We start from the raw sequence: 14,367 nt of genomic DNA on the forward strand, positions 1-14,367 counted from the left end.
TAAATCAATTCGATTTATTTAAGCATACCTAATGATATAATATGCACTAAATTAACTCACCTAAAATTTTTTAGATTGACCGATAGTAGGTTTGTGATATTTATTTCATTTTTTAAATTAACTAATACGATTTTAGAACGGTCGTGAAAAATTCAAACCAATAAAACTTCGAAAAAAATATAAAACACAATCGTTGACGAGGCGGAATATGATAAATATTTTTAAAAAAAATTCCACTTCGACCACCAATCAGGGCACGACGTAGTCATCATCAACGGAGATGTATGTTTAATGATGTATGTATTATCAATGTTATTATTGGTTACGCATAACATAATGCGATTGAATGAGCGAGTTCACAATTTTTCGGCGTCTCACACCATAACGACTAAGGTACGATAGTGTTTAGTTTTAGTCTGCTGCTGCTGAGAGTGCTGCACGCAGTCTCGTTACAAAAAAATAACGCGCAAACACATTATATATAAGGTACATTACCTAAGTTTACAGCTTTAAACGTTTCGTTTACGTCCGCAAACGCGCATCGGTTTTTTTTTCAATACTTTTTTTCAGTTTTTTTAGTTTATTAATTTTTCAATTTTTATTTGTAACAGTTGTCAATCGATAACATTTAAATACCTTTTTAACGAATAAACTAACTAAAAGTTTCAAAATGCACAATTTTTTAGGAAGCAAATTTAAGGGCAACTGTAGACAATTATTCGCAGCAATTACAGGTTAGTTCGTATACTTAGTATACTATACTATATAGACATTTGTGAGGACTTTTTATTATGATATTGCGTATTAAATATATTTTTATTTTATTTAATTCGAGATGTATTAAAAATATTATATAACTATGTAAATTTTAGAGCATTTTAAAAATTGTGTTCTGTGTATTTTTTAAATAGATTATTAAACATAATTTATACATTAAATTATACATACACACATGAGCAGTATAAATAACCGTGTTAAAATCATTTCTAAAAATTAAAAATGCTTATATATTTACCGGAAGTATTTAATTTAAATAACTATTTCACCATTTCACTTCAGTAATAAAAAATAATTTTAAATATGCCTTTATATTTGTGTGTTCTAAAAAATAATATAAAGTATGAAACTAAAAAATATTGAATATTTTTTGAATTTGAATTACTTGAATGTTTTTGGTTGTACGTTTAATTCAATTTTTAATTTAACTCTAAATCAAACTTGACAAATGTTATTCACTAACAGTTTACACATAATATAATTTATCTGTAGTTCATTGGGTTCATATTAAAATAATTGAATCTTATCATAATTTATATGATTTTATTTACGGTTCATAATGATATAGTTATTTATTTAACGTTATTTTACGATATTCATTATTTTAACTCAATACGCGTCTGGTATACCTCCTACCTATGTTTTGTTGAAAAAAATCTGGATATTTTAGTAACTCGATAGGTTTAATTGATTTTAAGCGGATCGAGAGGTGCTACTAAGGATTAGGTATCACTACAATTTATGTATATATTTCTCTTCATTTTGGGGTTGTTAAAGTGGTTCAATACTTCAATAGTTTCGTTGGCGGTTAACCAGTCTATATGGATAGACAACAGAAACATAGAAGGTAATACATCATATCATAATTCATAATGCAGTTGATTTTTAAAATCACCTGTCAGTTATCATAAACATGTTGTTTATGTTATTGTTATTATCACAGTCACAAAGCCTTCTCGATTATCGAAACCTCCTACCTCCCACGAGTAACAATTTGCACGACTCGAGGCTACTTTTAGTGTACCTAAGTCTACGCAGCTTAATATACCGCGCAACTATACGCACCTGTCAATTTATATTACCGTGTTCGGCATAAAACGGTTGGAGATGGATATAATTTGTACCAGGTCATCGTTTTGTTTAAGTCAACATTAAACATTAATTATACATATATCATACAATAATTTAAGTCTATACAACCGATACACACGCACGCCGCGTTAGCATAGGTAGGTTACATATTATACCGTACAAATGCGTCGTACATATTATCATTGCTATACGTCAACTATATGCGGTATAGCGTAACGAATTAAAAACGATCAACGCCGTTCAGACTGTATTTATTTTTATTTTTTTTAATAACGATGGCCAATATCTGTGGACTGTATTAAATATACCGAGTAGAGTAATTTCGTCATCCGGTCTGATGAGTATATTGAAACAATCAGACTGTCATTATAATAATATTAAAACGAAACGACGTATATAATATAATTATGTTCGCGCTAAAATCGGTTGCACGAAATCTTATACCGTCCATATTATCATATAATATAATTTATGCGTTGCAATAATTTTCAATATATTGTATAGGCATATAATTTAGCCGCGTTGAATCTGTTGTAGCGATGTCGAATTTGTAACAACCTATTTGGATACTGGACGTTTCTGCTGTGACTCGGTCGACCGGCGAGGGTAGGTACGTCGACCGAGTTCGAGCTCGGGTTAGGTCGCGTAAAAAATGCTTGTCGAAAAACGTCGTTCCGATGAAATGTATAATATTGTGTGTATAAAGGTATACACGGCGGAGTGACAAACGTTATGATATTGAAGGTGTACGTTATTATACCTGCGATGTAAATTACGCGCGAGTCGTTTATGTAGGTACCTACATATTATATGCATATATATAACGAGGTATGTATAACCGCGGTCGATTTACGTCTGAGATAATGTTTAAATCTATAAAAAAAAACCGTGCCGGCGCGGTGTACGACCAACGTCGTATATAAATTACGCGGAGGCCCGAGGACAGGAAAATAGAAATTATTGTAGTGTGTATCGCAGTCACACGCGCGCACACTACGTACAATGTACATTGCAAATGCATAAAATACCTTTAGGTGCCCACACGTAGAGGAACGCACACTGTGGCGAGCAACTAAACAACTACACACGTCGCGCGTGTCGGTGCGACACCGTAAATTTCAAAATAAATCGCATGATATGCACCTCGCACACGTTTCCAGCGCCGTCCACACGCCATCTCCCCCACACCGACACCGCCACCGCCCGCCGACGACCTCCCCGGTAGCCGTCGTTACGATATGCCTATGTAATGTGCGATTGTGAAAAACATCGTATTCGCTGGGATGTATTACAATATTGTTCGGTATCGGTATACCACCTATATGGACTATTATATCATTTACACATATTTTATATATTATTTGACATTATATTTTGTACGTATAGGTAACTGCAACAATATATTCTGACGTTAATCGCGGACGTCGGATTAAATCGTGTACGGCACCAATTAATATGCATAACTGTTTATTATAATAGTACTGCTCTGTATCGTTTCGATATGACTATAATAACGTAGCTGATGGCATGTGTATATATACACAATACATATATTAGTGCACATAATTACCGTTCGTTTATTATATTAATGATTTACGTCTGCTATGTTGCACGTGATCGGTAGGCACGTAATACATAATATATAATTAATATACAATATATTATTATATTTCTAATATCATACGCGTAATTCGCGATTATTTTTTGTCCGCCTATAGCGTGGAGCAAAATAAAATTCCGCCGAACGTTAACCCTATTTAATAAATACAATTTAAAAAAAAAATAGCTAGGTTATACCAATTAACATGAATAGATGTACATGATTATTTGATAATGATTTTACATCGGGTACCTATTTTTATAGTGGTTGTGACGTGGGTACGCATTTCGAGATATACCTACCGGTTAATTATAATATATTATACTCAGCTAAGTCATACGATAATAATGAATAAACTATAAAATAAATAGCACCTAGGTAATAATTGGAAGTCTATATAGAACATCGTTCAACCCGTGCTATGTACACGGGCATGATATTGTGTAAAAACATAATCGCACGAATTATCTCATTTACTTTAAGAAGGTATTAGAATAAATTATATATATTTATATACATTGTACTTTATAATATTTTATTAATATATTATACGAGTATTCGTATGAGTTTAACATTGTATGTGTACCAATGTTCATACGTTATAAGGTATGATCATTATTCATTGGCATATATCGTGTCTTTACAGAGCTAACGATAAACAGACTTTTACAATCAATTAAAATATCGAGTTTCGTATATCAAAGAAATCTCTGTTCGCTGTCAGCGAATGAACAAAATTATCAGTTTTTTAACGTACCGTACGTTTTCAATACCGAGCAGTATTCTTCCACCCGAAAATAATATCGTTCACGTCACTGAATGTATGCAACTAATATGTTACTCGACTGCCGTTCTTATAGAATCCAAAAAATAAATAAATATCCTTATCAACATTATTAATTCGTACATAAGAAAGTCCAGTTCTAGTAATCGCGAGATCTCTTTCCACCTTTCCTTGGTGTCTGATTTATTCAGTACTATATGGAAAATTAAGCAAATATTACCAATACGTCGAGAAATTAATACTCTGGGTGTATAGATTATTCTAGAGTCTAGCAGAAGGGCACACGGGTAAACTCTGTGGAGGATCTACTGTCCCCCGCGGCACTGTACCCCTATAATCCATGCCTGTTGTACGCAAGTGTTTATGGTAGTATATAGTATCGTATTAGACAAAGCATTCATCCACAAGTCCTTAGTCATCTTGCATCAATCTACAATATTCGTTGTATTTACACAAACTCCATAACTCAAGTAATAGTCACGATCCCTATATCATCACCGTCGTACGGAGTGCCATGACAAAATAGATGAGTATCATAGAGGATGATGTGGTATGATTGCAGCACTGCGCCTATCCAGGATGAACACTGTATGCGCATCTCCTCCATGCCCAGCCTATGTCGTAGCTCTCCACTTGTGATCGATCGATTTTTTCCTTATACGATAATAATATTAATAATAATAATATCAGCCAATAATAAGTATGGATGACTCTATACGATATAGGCTAATAAAAGAACTATTTGAGGAGGGTGTGCGTATATCAAAAAACTATGATGATACTTACACTATTACACACCTGTTTTGTCATGCGGAGTACTGTTTTTATATCATGTGTACAAGTCGTATGTTAATTTATATATAAATCAGCTCGTGGTCGTTGTATAATACAATGACCACAAGCTGCTCTGTGCAGTGGTGCTACGAAAGAAACTTCGTTGGAAAGTTAAAATTAGAAACGGATATTCTAATATTTCACCCCGTGGTTTGAAATGTCATCGATCTCGCCGCAACTGCAGGCTATATAATATTATTATTGTATAGGTATACTATCGTGGATGACGGAAAACGTTGCAGGTTAGCGAGGACAGCCGGAAACCGAACAACGAACACAATATTAAATTTGCCCGTTATGCAACCATCTAACCATGATACCACGCATACCGCAAGCTTGATTAAAATAATACCTTATATATTATTAATATTATCACAGGTACCACATGTACTAGCGCGTACCTATATAACTTTTTATTGTTTTCACATTTCACGAAAACTGGTACCCATTAAACAATCGCGTTTAATATTTTATTTTTAATTTTATTTAAAATCGGATGAACTAGGTACCTATATGCAATTGTTGTTTTTGTTGCAGTTACCTCAAAATCTGATACAGTCAGTACAGTACCTAATTTGTGGCTAATAGCAAATTTATGTGAATATTTAAAAAGTTAAATTATTTAAGTATACACCGAGGTATCTATAATCTATATAGCAATACAAATAAGTAATACCTATAAGAAACGTTAAGTTGAAAAAAAAATAAGATTTTGATTAAAAAGAAATTATTGACGATAGACGTGGTTACTGGTTAGGTACTACTATTATTAATAATTCAACTTGCAGGTCGTTTTTTGTACGACCAAGGGAACCCAAAATCATAAAAAATTACACAAACTTACCACGGTTTGTGCTGTCTACCCATACGTACAAGTGTACAACAAAGGTTTCTCGGCACATATAAGACAGAAATACCAATATACATAATTACCTATCGTTAACTATAGTCAATTAAAACACCTTTGATTACTCAATTTTAGAACACTATTTGCTAACAACTTTAGTTAATACTATTTGCGTATATACAATATACATATATACGATACTATATAAAATATGATAAATACCAAACTAAATAATTATACCTATATATAAATAATATAAGTATGGTACTCTCTCGTATTCTTACGATTTACCTATAACGAATGGAATGTCTTTTTTTTACCAGTTCTCCTGTGTTAGCTTTATATGGGAAATTGAAGTCCACTCTACACATAAATGTATAAAGCACGTTACATCACAGCATACTATAGTATAGAAGATGACATAGATTATCAAATCAACAACCGCTTAACAAATGTTTTGTTTGTACTGTTTAAAGAACTCAACACGCATATTATCACCACCTGCAGCTGCCTGCGCAAAACGCTGAATAGTTTATTCAGACCGTTCAAAATTTTAACTAGACATAATCAATTACATTTAATATGACACGTTTTTTTTTTTTTTTTTTGGTCTACGTTAAACGACCACATTAATATTGTACGCTACTGCAGCCTACCTACCTACCTATAGCAAGCCCACCTACCAAAAGATTAAACAATTAAATAGTTTTTCAGCAGCTGCTTTACGATAAGTGAAATAAATTACATGATATATTACACAGCGTACGGCATAACTTTTATGTATAAAAAAAAAACCACATAGGTAATTGTTATTATTACTCGGTGAACGTATTAAAAAATAAAATAAAAACCAACAACGTACGTTATTGTGTGTACCTAAATATAATTTATATTTCACACGGTTTTTGCTATATTGGTTTATGTCTTTATAAGCATTTTTACTACAATATAGGAGATTAGGCTCATCATAATATTACAGACAATTTAGCAGAAGAGATATTATTCAAAAATTAATCAACGCTATCGAAAACAAAAAAAAGTGTTTTACACATCTTTTAATTTTAAAACAAGTTCAAATAAAATGGATTAAGAACTCTCCATCATTTAATGTTCAAATGAAACTCATTATTATCTTTTGTTGTGGTAATTACTAATTTCATAATAATTTCTTAGCACTTGGTTCTTGGTACTTGTTATCACAACTCTCTTCTATTTTAAAATTAAAATTGCATTTTTTATAAATTGTTATTAAGCTAGGTATAATTTTTTTTAATCCAAACTTATAAATCTATGATTAAGTTACCAGTTGAAACATATTAAGGATTTTTAATATTCTTTAATATTAATTGTACAATTTCTCCAAATTTTAAATAGTTATGATTAATGAACAATTAACAAATATGTAAACTTATATCAATTTAGTTGTGAACAAATAATATTATCTTTGAATTTCGATGTATCTAATTTGTATTATACAATGTAAACTACCATTTGAAAATCAAAAGTCTAAACTGTTTTAAAAAATAAGAGAGCAGAAAACAAAACCAAACTATTTCCAGTATATCCTAGTAGATTAGTATTGATTATAGTAGTAGCAATGCCTATTTAGTTCACAAGAATCACCATAATATATGACAACTAGTACTCTCGTTTGTCTATCCATCATAACTTTCAATCCTGTGGTTAGGTTAAGTATTAAGTGATACCATAATTGTTAATTTTATAAAAACGCAATCCCAAAAACGTAAATCATCAAATGCTACACGTAATTACATTATAGTTGAACTAACATTCGTTTATTGATAAGATGTTACGGAATTCACTATCATCACATATTTTAATTTGACAATCAGTTTAAAAGATAAAATCCGAAGGCATAATTTTTTATAATATTCATTTACTAAGGAGAAATGTCGACATTTTTACATCAAAATAATTAGGTTCCTATTTTATTTTATGTATATAATATTTCCATATACAAATTAAAAACCAATATATTTATTTAGTTATATATCTTATATGTCTTTCATTAACAATTAATTTGAAACACTTCAACATAATATTATTATTTATTATACTATAAAACAAAAGTAAATTGGTGGGTAACCGTCACAAAATCATTATATATCTATAATAACTGTCATAACTCATAATGTCATCATAACGTTTGAAAAATAAATAAGAATTTCGCTATTTACATTAAATTGTTAAGTAGAAGATTTTTTTTTTTGGAAACTTTAGTGTATACAAATTTAAATTTGATCGAATAGTTTCAGAACTATTAAACATTATAGGTAGTTATATTTAAGAGTAATAGACAATAATCCTTAATAATGAATAAACCTATTACCATGGAGTAAATATATTTAGTGGGTATATCAAGTTTTATAACTGAGAAATTACTTATTTGAAAATGTGATTGAATAGACATCAGAATTTAAAAAAAAAATCATCATCTTAACGATTTACAGTAAACAGTAGGTACCTACTAATGATGGTTCTCGTTATAAACTATAAACTATAAATTTTATAATAGGTGTGCGCGCTACTCGATATTTTCCACTTCGAAGAAAATTTATAATTCATAAATAATATGTATTAATAAGACAATAATTAACCATTAATTTTATATATACCTACTGGGAATCAGGTATGAATCAGGTATCTATCTAATTTGATGTATAAAAATACTTTATATTCATATTTTAATATTATTTTCTGAAACACACTTTTGATGGCCATTAACCAATGTAGTCGAGGACTTTTATTTATAATATAAAAAATAAAAAGTGTTTCTAAAAGTTCACGGTTAGAAAATAAAAATATCAGTACACAGCTCCAAAACATGAGTACCTCACTGCTTAAATTACATGAACTATTTAAATATTTAAAAAAATGATCTAATATACTTAAAAATTCCAAAAATTGTATTTAAATAAAATCGTACAGGGGGGGGGGGGGGGGGGGGTGATTGATTGGCGAATCGCTGTGTATCTATAGTGTAGTTCTATACTGGAAGTGTTTGAAACGTCGCAAGACAGTTAAGTTGACGTAGAATATGTTCAAAATTCAAATTCAACTATTAACTACACATCATAGTCCTATATATAGGTAAACGAAATTTATACAATAAGAATCAAGAATATAAATATAATATTTTGATGTCGTGACGACGCACTTGATCCGGTCGTAAATTGACGGTCATATTATATGATGCGACCAACAGGAAACTGTAATCAACCACGTTAATAGCGATAAATTATGTGATTATTATTATATTATTGTTTCAGTGAATCTCGTCACGTTTTCGTTTGGACTTTACACGGGATGGTCTTCGACGGTTGCGCCTATGCTCCAAAACGCAACGGACACTCCGCTCGACCATGGTCAAGTACTGACGGCCAACTCAATTTCTTGGGCCTGCAGCTGGGGTATGCTGAGCGCCATACTGGGCACGTTCTTCTGGGGTATGTTGGCGGACAACTACGGCCGGAAGACGACCGGTTTCCTGACCATGTTACCGTACCTGGTCAGCTGGGTCATCCTGTTGGTTTTCAAGACGGAGACGGCGCTGATGGTGTCCCGGTTCCTGGGTGGTCTGGGGGCCAGCGGGGCGGCCATCAATTGCCCGATGTACGTGGGCGAGGTGAGCGAGGCGAGCATGAAGGCCGGCCTAGGTTCGCTGTTCATACTCATGTACAACATCGGTGTGCTGTACGTGTACGTGTTCGGCGTGATGGTTAGCTATGACTTTCTGAACGTGGCCTGTCTGGCCATCAGCGTGTTGTTCATGGTGATGTGGTGCTATATACCCGAGTCGCCGATATTCCTCATCCAGAAGAATCGGATGGATGAGGCAAGGCGGTCGCTCATGTGGTTCCGGGGTAAGGACAACGACAAAGAGGTAAGCGAGGAAATCGACTCGCTGATGCGGCACAGTGACCAGACGACCAAGGCCACGCTGGCCGACTACAAGAAACGTGGCACGGTCAAGGCGCTGCTCATCGGCCTGGTGTTCCAGGCAGGCACACAGTTCAGCGGCATCAACATCATACTCATGTACACGGTAGACATATTCCAGAAGAGCGGTAGCACTATGTCCCCACATTCATGTACCATACTCGTGGGCGTGGTGCAGGTCATCGGGTCCGCGATCGCGTCGTGCACGGTACACAGGGCCGGCCGCAAGTTCTTCCTGATGGCCACGTACGCGATCACCGCCCTGGCGCTGATCACCATCGGCTCGTGTTTCTATGCCAACAAGGTGGACTCGACGATTAACACCGGCATGTTGCCCGTGCTCAGCCTATCGGTGCACGTGATCGCGTTTTCGCTGGGCCTGGGTATGGTGCCGTATATCATCTACACCGAGGTGTTCCCGGCCAACGTGCGCAACATATGCATGTCCATGCTAATGTTCTTCAACAACGTGCTGGGCTTCGTCATCATTAAGGCGTACCCGTCCATGTCGGACGCGTTGCACATATCCGGCTGCTTCTGGGTGTTTGGCGGTGTGTGCCTGGCCGTCGTGCCGTACACCTACCTGTTCGTTCCTGAGACCAAAGACAAGGCGTACGATGATATCCGCCGTGAGCTGCTGCTGTGGTTCCCGGACAGGCGGCACAAAGACAAGGCGGCGGAGGTGGCGAAGGCGGAAAAGGCAGCAGCGGTGGACCAAGTAGATGGCGGCGGCGGCGGCGGCGGCGGCAACGTGGTCGTGGTCGTGGTCGAAGCTAGTGAGATGAAAGTCTGCATGGGAAAGGACCAGAGTTGCTTCACGACACCCCAACAGGCGCGTGACAATGTTAAATAATAACCAACACATGGGGTTATACGTTCCTGTGCGTGTACACTGCCACGGCACGTATACACGAGTAAAGGCCACTACTATATTATTATTATTATTAATTATTATGTAGTGTATAATATCTATGAATATAACGATTTATGTTGGGGGGGGGGGGGGAGTGGGGAAATGTAAAAAAAGACGAGTAAAAAACCCTACTTTTTTGTATTTTTTGTATTTTTACGCCACCAAGTTCGTTTTTTATATATTTATTATTTGAATCATTTTTTACGACAACCGTAATGTTTTGTATAGTTTGTGTGTGTATGTGGTAAGCTAACAATTCGCATTAATATTGTAACGAGTATAACAAGTATTATGAATAATTTAAGTATGATTAAAATTTTAAATACCTTTATCTTAATTGTAAGTTTAAAAATAATATTAATTGTTATAACGATATTATATGCACAGAAATTATGTTTAAAAAAAATACGATAAGGTGACAACATTTGTTTGTCTAATCACAGTTTTGTATTTAGACTTAACGTGTATAAACCGATTTACATATATGAATATTTTTTATATTATACTCAATCTCATTAAAAGTAAATATGTTTTTAAAACTATTGGAAGTTGTGACATTATTTAATTATTTATAAATTAAACCTATAAATTGTACAATGTTGCGGGCCAATTTATTATCATAATATTATACAAAAAATAATTGTTTGAAATATTATATACTACGAGCAGGAAAATATTTTTTTTACAGTATACAATGCAATTAAACTTAAGTTAATTTCAATTCTCCATCATTCAAATATAGGTTAAACTTTAAAGTTATTTATTATACAAATAGCACCTACATTTTTTTCATAATATTATGTAATTTTGGATTTAAATGTTAATAATATTACCGCGACTACCACACTAGTTAATGATTAATATGATAATAAATTTGATGGATTATTGGTCGTTGACTATATATCAGTATTGAGTATACGAGAATACATTTTCGGACAAATAATTATACTTATTTAAAAAACCTCTGAACAATATGTGTCAAACGAACATTATTGCTTATTAACGCTGATATACCTTTACTTATATATTAATATCTTCATTCTGAAATTTTTATAATATTGTTGTTTATTTAATCATCACATAAATAATAATACTAAAATATGCTAGAAAATGTTTTAAACCCGTTTTTCTATCAATATTCAAACCTGCAAAAATTTTTTAAATATACGGAATTTTATCATATTACTGTATTATGCAAACCAATTATATGATATTATTATGCATGCATTTTACTTTGTAAACTTACTCAGTAATTCTTGCCAAACTTAATAACACTACGGCAATGGAACCACATCTGCTCCAGTATGGCCTACCTACAGCACAAAACAGTCGCCAGCCGTCGTCCACCCACGATCATTCGTAACCGGAATTATGTCCAGCTTTTTATAATTTATTCGTACAATATACATACAATATTCCCGTTTAAATTAAATTGCTTATGATATCACTGCAACAAAATATAACAAATTAAACGTTACCCTTTTCCAAAAATTGTCTCTAGACCTTGATAATTGATCAAGGTGAAAATAATAAATACAAATGACTTAGTGAGCTAATGGTTGTTTAAATGTTTAATAAAAGGTCTAGACACAATTTCGTTCCTGTGCAATATAGGTACAATGTTTTTTTTTTTATGTATAGATTATGCATCCGTGTTTTTCACCTAACCATTGATTAAAATATTTACGTTGCATATTTAATCAATGGCCTAATATTTCTTAGCTTTATACGTTAATTGTTTAACTAATAATCAATATTGATCAGTGATTACTGATTACTTATATTATACAGTTATAATATAAACTGAATAACCTACAGAATTGTTTAATCTATTGAAAACGAAGACACATATAAACATTAAGTATATTATATTTGTTTGTAAAAAACTTAAAATAGGTACCTAGATATATATAATAATGATAAGGTAATTGAAATAATGACTCCTTAATAGTTGTTAATTAATAGTTCTGTTTTAATCCATAAAAATAACTACTGAGTAACAAAAATAGGTACTTATTATTTAATATAACTATTATAAATGTATTTTTTTTGTTTATATCTATTATAAATATACCTAGCTATTATGTACGTAATATAATATATACTGTAAACTGTATAAGACAAAATCCAATTATGCAATTAAGTAAGATCAATTTAAATTTTAAATGACCACCTAATTATTTTAATTGAACACAGTTCTTAGTTCTTACACCATAATTATTATTGTTTTATAAATAATTATTATAATGCATTTTAAAATGGACCAAAGTATTTCAATGTTGTCATTAGCTGAATAAGAGATGATATCCCATCCCTCCGTTTACCAAATAAACGATACCTATTAAAAAAAATCATTCTAAGTTTGATACGAGAAAAACATAAAAATAATATAATACATGGATATTATTTGTTACTTGTCTTTATTTTAACTTGAACTTGAGTTTAAATGTTTCCACTCTTTTTCAAATATTTTAATACCTACTTTTTTTCCTAAAAAAATTAAACTTCGTAAATATACTTATTTCAAAAAGTATTTATACTCTATGCATAACATTACGAAATGTATTATTTAAAATTTATCGTATAAGTTCAATATATATATTATATGTGTATGGGTCTTTCAAACCGTACGTTATATGTACCTATGTATATACAAACGATGGTGATTTAAATGTAACCGTAATACTATTGGAATCAAACGCGTATGCAGCTATATGCTCTTCGCCATTTTCGTAACAAATATTATATGATTCGGAGTTGAACTCGTAAAAGCAGCTCGGATGTAATATAGGTTGGTACATACAATATCGTTACTATGGTTTTATATGCAAATCGGTGAGTGGGTTAAAGGAGATACCCAAGACTATCGTACCTACCGTAGTTATTAGAACAGAAAATCACTATTTTTTAACGGCGCCCTCAAAACGGAATATTATTTGGAACACCGTACACACCGTAAATAATATTATATTATAGGCAGCTGCAGGTATGCGCATATTGGTAGAAAAAACGTCATAATATGTTATTATTTATTGTTACCATTATGGATGTACGAGCAATTTATCTTTGATGTATGTTTGTGTACCACGAGGCACTCGGGTTAACACCCACCGGCTGCGGAATAGGCGTATTTGTCGAGGTAGAGAGAAAATCAGCGAATACTTACGACACACATAACACGCCAGTACCTATGGGTACACCACCACCACCGTCCGTTAGAACTCTATACTGCAGATTTTCATATATTTCAGAATATTATAATCTACTATAATTTACTTAAAATGTTTTCCCTTTAAAGTTTTTTTGATAAACATTATATCTTTTTTCATTTTGAAAAATCTTAACCTAACCTAACCTATTTTTTGCAGAGAACTGTTTGTTTTATTTTATTTTATTTGAGAAAAAAATGCGTATAATAGTTTAAGCCTATAACATTTTTTTGTGGAGAATTAATTTGGTCAATATTTTTGTGTACCTTCCTATAAATGCATTAACTAATAATATAGTTAGGCACTTACGCTAGACTACAGCTTATTTCAAAAGGTGTAGTAAATATAATA

The 14,367-nt window shown here is 32.6% G+C and overlaps 1 protein-coding gene across 1 annotated transcript; it reads left to right on the forward strand.

Annotated features, from left to right (window-relative positions):
- Positions 1–371: 371 nt before the first annotated feature.
- Positions 372–11,349, forward strand: LOC132939311 (facilitated trehalose transporter Tret1-2 homolog). The gene is made up of 2 exons (XM_061006402.1): positions 372–734; positions 9,225–11,349. The coding sequence occupies exons 1-2, from the start codon at positions 671–673 to the stop codon at positions 10,745–10,747; spliced, it is 1,587 nt and encodes a 528-aa protein (XP_060862385.1). The 5' UTR covers positions 372–670; the 3' UTR covers positions 10,748–11,349.
- The last annotated feature ends 3,018 nt before the right edge of the window (positions 11,350–14,367 follow it).

The sequence above is a fragment of the Metopolophium dirhodum genome, chromosome 2 (assembly GCF_019925205.1).
Source record: "Metopolophium dirhodum isolate CAU chromosome 2, ASM1992520v1, whole genome shotgun sequence".
Taxonomy (NCBI): domain Eukaryota; kingdom Metazoa; phylum Arthropoda; class Insecta; order Hemiptera; family Aphididae; genus Metopolophium; species Metopolophium dirhodum.

Bases quoted from the DNA above. Each gene is read 5' to 3' on its own strand.
- LOC132939311 (XM_061006402.1), top strand. From the start codon at position 671: ATGCACAATTTTTTAGGAAGCAAATTTAAGGGCAACTGTAGACAATTA. The intron at 735-9,224 runs GTTAGTTCGTAT...TTATTGTTTCAG, and splicing joins ATTATTCGCAGCAATTACAG to TGAATCTCGTCACGTTTTCG.